This window comes from Acanthopagrus latus, chromosome 21 (genome assembly GCF_904848185.1).
Source record: "Acanthopagrus latus isolate v.2019 chromosome 21, fAcaLat1.1, whole genome shotgun sequence".
In the NCBI taxonomy this organism is placed as follows: Eukaryota; Metazoa; Chordata; class Actinopteri; order Spariformes; family Sparidae; genus Acanthopagrus; species Acanthopagrus latus.
Genome location: NC_051059.1, coordinates 27,817,977 through 27,824,837, shown reverse-complemented (window position 1 = coordinate 27,824,837; position 6,861 = coordinate 27,817,977). Strand labels below are relative to the sequence as shown.

At 41.1% G+C, this 6,861-nt stretch overlaps 2 gene segments (V, D, J or C); both read left to right on the top strand.

Annotated features, from left to right (window-relative positions):
- Positions 1–4,195: 4,195 nt before the first annotated feature.
- LOC119011732 lies at positions 4,196–5,019 on the top strand. The segment is given in 2 exon segments: positions 4,196–4,545; positions 4,654–5,019. Coding segments are annotated over 2 exon segments (402 nt in total).
- Positions 5,020–5,130: 111 nt separating this feature from the next.
- Positions 5,131–6,623, top strand: LOC119011730. The segment is given in 2 exon segments: positions 5,131–5,261; positions 5,563–6,623. Coding segments are annotated over 2 exon segments (423 nt in total).
- The last annotated feature ends 238 nt before the right edge of the window (positions 6,624–6,861 follow it).

Genomic DNA, 6,861 nt, shown 5'->3' with positions numbered 1-6,861 from the left:
AATCAAAACTCTAGACTGTCCGTCAACGTGAGTGATGATAAAACCAAAATGCATCTGCAGATCTCCTCTGCTGCAGTGACAGACTCTGCTGTGTACTACTGTGCTGTGAGGCCCACAGTGACAGGAAACACCAAAACTCTGTACAAAAACACAAGCTGACACACTGACAAGCTGCAATTTTACCAGCACCATGTGATTTTATTGTTGACAGCTTTAACCATAAAATAAAATCAGCACTGGACTCAGTGGCTCCACTTTTAATGAAAAACATTAATACAAGACCTACACCCCCGTGGAGAAATACAGAAACTAAAAAACTCAAGAGAAACTGCAGGAGTGCTGAGAGGAGATGGAGAAAAACAAAGTTAACTGTTCAACATGAAATTTTACATGAACACCTCAAAACCTACAATAACGCAGTCAAACAGTCAAGAATCTCCCATTTCCAAAAATAAATCGACGAACACAAAAACAACCAAAAATTCCTCTTCTCCACAATTGACTTTTTAACAAACACACATTTTAATAGATCCTCCGAAACACCAACTGACGCCCTTTGCGAGGATTTTGCAGACCACTTCAGAAGTAAAATCAATGACATCAGAACGAGTCTCTTACCTCAACAGATTTTAAATGTCGACACACCTGGATCACTGACTTTACCTGAGGAAACACTAGAGAGTTTTGCCCTGGTTGATGCGAGGACACTTGGTCGAGTTTTCTCCCAAGTAAAGCCCACGACCTGCCTATTAGACCCAATTCCCACACCGTTTTTTAAAACACTTTGTGGATTTTTTGAGGATCAGCTGTTATATATGGTGAATTGCTCTCTTCAGACGGGCGTCTTCCCCGCCTCCTTTAAAACGGCGGTGGTGAAGCCCCTTCTGAAGAAGAGCAACCTAGATCCCAACATCGTTAATAATTATCGGCCTGTATCCAACTTACCATTTTTAAGTAAAATTTTGGAAAAACTTGTTTTCAATCAAGTGAATGATTTTTTTAATTGTAAACAACATTTTAGAGAAGTATCAGTCTGGCTGTAGGACGAACCACAGTACTGAGACAGCCCTTTTAAAGATTTTAAACGACATCAGGTGCAACTTAGATAACCATAAACTCACAGTCTTGGTACTGCTGGATCTAACCGCTGCCTTCGATACAGAGTAGACCATCACATTTTATTAAACAGACTGAAGAACCTGGTCGGCCTCTCTGGTACTGTTCTTAACTGGTTCGTTTCTTACCTCACAGACCGACACTTCTTTGTAAGTATGGATACATGTTCCTCAGAAACCCACAAAATAAAGTGTGGGGTTCCCCAAGGGTCAATTTTAGGTCCAACTCTGTTTAATCTGTACATGCTTCCCCTTGGGGACGTCATCAGGAGGCATCAACTTTCATAGTTATGCTGACGATACGCAACTGTACATGGCTGTGTCTCCTGATGACACAGGGCCTATTGATGTCCTTTTTAACTGCATTTTAGATATCAAGACATGGATGGCAGCAAATTTCCTACAGCTCAACCAGGACAAAACAGAGGTTTTACTCGTTGGTCCTGAAGGCCTGAAAGAGAAACTTTTACCAAAGTTAAAGGATTTTAAACCATCACAATCTGTAAAAAATCTGGGTGTGATTTTTGACTCTGAGCTCAGTTTTATTCCACACATCAAAAATATAACAAAGACAGGTTTTTACCATCTTAAGAATATAGCCAGAGTCTCTCTCAGGCCAGCACGGAGGTGCTGATGCATGCTTTTATCTCTTGTCGTTTAGACTACTGTAATGCTCTGCTCTCTGGCCTTCCCAAAAAGAGCATTTCGAATCTACAATTATTACAAAACTCAGCTGGACGAGTGCTGACGAGGACCAGAGGGCGGGAGCACATTACACCGGTTTTAAAGTCATTTCATTGGCTCCCCGTGCGTTTCAGGATTGATTTTAAGGTTCTTTTACTAGTTTTTAAATGTCTTAACGGTCTTGGGCCTTCTTATTTATCTGACCTGCTTTTACTCTATCAGCCCCCGCGGACCCTGAGGTCCTCCGGCACCGGCCTTTTAACCACCACAGGTTAGTTCAACAAAGCACAGGGAGGCTTTCAGTTGTTATGGGCCCCGACTGTGGAACAGCCTGCCAGAGAGCCTCAGGGTCGCAGAGACTGTAGAGGTTTTTAAAAAGAGGCTCAAGACCAACCTTTAATCAGGCTTTTAATTGAAATTTAAATTCTTCTTAATTCCTTTATGCCGTACTAATCAGAGCACTTTTATTTATTTATTTACTTATTCATTCATTTATTTACTTCTTCATTTAAATCCTTTTTATTTTATTTTATTTTATTTATCTATTTATTTATTTTTTCTTTTACTGTTTTAATCTCTCATATTTTAACCTTTAGTCCCTTGTGCTTTTAGCCTTTATACTTTTATGTTTTAGTCCCTCGTGTTTTCAGCTTCTATGCTTTTTGCCTTATTTTACTGTTTTAGTCTGTCAGTTTTTAATCTCCAGTGTTTCCTCCTGGGGGCCTGCCGGGCTGGGAGTGGTCTCTGGTCTGGCCGCGGGGGGTGCTGTCCCATGGACGGCTCCGGCCCGGGTGACCAGAGGGCTCTGCACCTTGGTGTGGGGCCTCCTGTCTGCCCGGGGTGGGGTGGTCTCTGTGGTGGTGCTCCCTGCGGCCTTGGACCAGGATCTCTCCCGGTGTGGCTGGCTCCCCAAAGGTAGCTTCCTCCATACACCAGGTCTCGCTGTCCAGCCGTGTCTCTTTAGTGACAGCTACTGTATGGGTGTGTATTAGTGTGTGTGTGTCCGCGTGCATATGTGTGAGTGTGTGTATGACTGTGTATGTCTCTGTCCATGTATGAAGGGGGGGGAGGGTTTGGGTTCTTTTACCTATCTTCTCCTTTTTTTATTTTGCTGTTTCTATTTTTCTGCTGTTGTTTGTTTATTTCTGTGAGGCACTTTGAGCTACTTTTTTCTGTATGAAAAGCGCCATATAAATAAAGATTGATTTGATTTGATTTGATTATCAAGCAGCCGTTAGAAGTGACACCACCTCCACTGAATAAGTCATTGTCATCTCTGGGCTCTCTTCATCAAAGCTGTTGGCATGTAGTTTGATGATAAAAGAACTCTGTGGAGGCAAGTCTGGGTGGAATGATAGAGCAATCTTTATTGAAACAGATCTCAAGCCTGCGTCCGAACCAGGCGGCCGCTTCCTGGTATTGTCAAATCTATGGATGGGAAAGAAATGCCAAAATGCTTCACCCTCTGCTCTTTCACAAGTCCTATCAAACCACTGATCTTAGGAAATCTACCAGTTACCACCTCACCTTCTCCACTCATGCAGGCCTATTTAAAGTCCCTTTTGTTGTACCTGCCCACTTCTTCTAGTTGGGTTGAGGGTCCATCTGTCCAATGGACTAGAAAAGGAGTTGGACTATCTACCTGCTCATCTCCCATAAACAACTAAATATGTTACTGTCACTCATTAGGTCTTGTATCCCATAACTGTACAAGTTTAGACATCTCCATCCATCTGACATGGGGGTCAAACTCTGTTTTATTCCTCCATAGCTGCCTTGTCTTCTGCTAACCTTTGACACACACACAGCTGAATACTGACTCCAGGGTCCCTTGGAGCTGTGAGTCCCACACATTACTCGGGGCTCATTCACTCAGCTCATGAATTTGACTGTGTGGTGAGTCCATCTGCAGATGGTTGGATTAAACTTAGCGAAAAGACAGATCTGACTTTACTCTTTTATTGACAGAAATTTCCACCACAATTCTTATTTGTCTGTATCTGTCTGCTAATATCCAATAAATGTGTTTATGTCTTGAAGTGACATAACTGTGGTTTATGTTCCATGTTCTGCAGAACAGGAACCTGCTGGAAACCAGTTTTTAAACTGAGTCAGGCCCGTTTACCTGTAACTTAATGTTACTTTTAAACTTTCATATCCAATAAATGGAACATGAAATGAAATTGAATGAAATATTATTTCAGACCTTCATGCAATCAGTTGAATCAAGAACTGAGAAACTTTGAGGTCCTCCTCTTGTTCTGTCAACCAGCTGAAATTAAATCTTCATCAGCTGACTGTTTGTGTTCAGCATACTGCTCATCATCTGGGTATAAAATCTGACAATGAGCTGTTACTTAATTATCATCAACACAGTCTCATTCTCTGGTCAAGTTACCACTGACACACATGTCACGTCTACCAACAGAAAGGCACCAAAAAGACTTGCTTAGACAAAGGAGAAAAACCTGGTTTCACTTCTTCAATAACTGAGTAACCAAACTCCTGGTTTCAAACAGGTTGAATTCAATCTGTTAACCAGGAGGAAGAAGAAGAGGTGAAAATACAGATCTAAGAGGAGACGGAGAGATTCAGGGAGGAGCTGAGCTGTTACTGAACTATAGAAGAGAGAGGAACTTCCATATTCAGCAGAGTTCAATACACAAACCACAAACATTACCTTTATTCAACATGCTGTCACTGGACTATTATGGGCTGTCTCTGATGTTTCTCACTATTATAACAGGTATGTTACATTATGCTTTCATTCTGTCAAGTTAAATTCTAATGTTGACTGCAGGCAGTTCATTTCAGTTTTTTTAACATAATATAAAAGAGATTTCTCTTCCTTCAGGTGTCAGCTGTGAAGAACTCAGTCCAGTCAAGAATGAAGAGTCCAGTTTAGAAGACAGCACTGTTACTCTGTCCTACACATACTCCAAACAAGCAACTGGTAGTGATCGTTTCTTCTGGTATCGACAACATCCAGGAAAACCACCAGAGTTCCTTATTTCTCACTATGGAACAGGAACACCAATATCTGATCCAGTCGCTAGACTGTCCTTCAACATGAGTGATGATAAAACCAAAATGCATCTGCAGATCTCCTCTGCTGCAGTGACAGACTCTGCTGTGTACTACTGTGCTGTGAGGCCCACAGTGACAGGAAACACCAAAACTCTGTACAAAAACACAAGCTGACACACTGACAAGCTGCTGGAAGCCTTTTTTCTTCCACACTGTTGTTCTGAACTTTTTACCTCCACTAGAGGGCGACATCATCCAGTAGGCGGTGCACTACTTCTGCTCTGTGTTCAACCATTCTGTCAATAATAACTGCTGCTGTGAAGAGAACAACTCTCACACTGAATGTTGAACAGCAGCTAGTTTCTCCTGTTCATTTAAACCTTGTTGCAGAGATGGAACATCGGCTGTGGATTATTCTTGCTGCTCTGTTCTGTGGTGAGACACAAAACACAACAAGTTGACTTTTAAGACTGTTTTATAACATTTAACTGAGCTGTGACTGATTGTGTTTCTCATGACACATGAAATTAGATTTGATCATCTTTGTTTGCATCTGTGCATAACTCATATATTTTAATCTGACATCCGACATGAGTCAGTGAAAATCACAACTATTCTACATGTCTGTGTGTCTGACTCTCTGGCTAGGTAACTCTTTAAACCTACTGATTGTTCTCCTTTAATCAATCATCTTTATTGATTCATCTCGTCCTCTGCATGTTCTCTTCTTCCTCAGAGTGTAAAGGAGCAGACAGAGTGATCCAGCCAACAGGAGATGTCACTGCTGCTGAAGGAGACACAGTTACACTGGACTGCACATTTGAGACCAGTGACACATTTCCCTATTTGTTCTGGTACAAACAAGAAGTAAACGACTTCCCAAAGTACATTCTGAAATGTTCCTCACTAACAGTAGAACATGCTGCTGACTTTAAGAAAGACAGATTTAATGCTACAATCATCAACAAGTCAGTTCCTCTGAAGATCCAGAAGCTTCAGCTGTCTGACTCTGCTGTGTACTACTGTGCTCTGCGGCCCACAGTGACAGGAAACATCAAAACTCTGTACAAAAACCTTTGGAGCAAAGACAACACAATACTCCACAACATCCACTAGAGGGAGTCACACACTGTTAAACTGCAGCTGGATGGTCTATGACATTTACCATCTGTGGACTCAAAAACTCACAAACACAAAAGAGTTGAACTGATGAATTCTCTGTGTGAGATCATTGCGCTACACGACAGTTTGACCCAGAAGACAAATAGGAGGATAAAATGATCACTGATTACTTTAAGTGACAAATGATGTGTTTCTCTGTATGTTAGCTGTGTTCATCAGTAACACATAATTGTTGATCTAATATTTAATATATTCATTTCCAACAGGAACAAAAACATTCATCAGTGGGTGGAAGAACTCCTTTTAAAATAAGAGACATTGTGTGTTATTTAAGTCTGAGCAGAAACTAGAGCTGACCAAAAGTCAGTATTCAGACACTCAGTCTGTTTTTTCAGTTCAATTCAATTCAAACAACTTTATTAATCCCCGCAGGGCAATTCAGTTTGCAGCCTCAGTGAGCAAGGTAACGTCGCCCTGAGGGCATCAAACAGAATTCCTGACCCAGGATGTGGTCTGGATGACTAAAGATCTTTCTGGTTTTCTGGGTAACTCGTTTGTTCCAGATGGAGCTTAAGTCTGTAAACTGAATTCCAATGATCTTGGAACAGACTTTGATAATGCTGCTAACACAGTTCTTCTCCTTCACAGATAGACCATAAAACCAACAAGTAAAAGAAAATGTCAACAGACTTTCAATAAAAGAATGACAGAAGTTACATAAAATGCTCTTAGAAACATTAAAAGAGTTCAGCTTCTGCAGTAGATGGATACGTTGTTGGCCCCATTTAACAATGGATTCTATGTTTTTGTCAAACTTGAGTCTATAGTCAAACATTGTGTCTAAATACTTGTGCATCTCTACAATTTCTACCTTTCCTCCATGAATAGTGCATGCAGCAGGATCAGGAGGGTT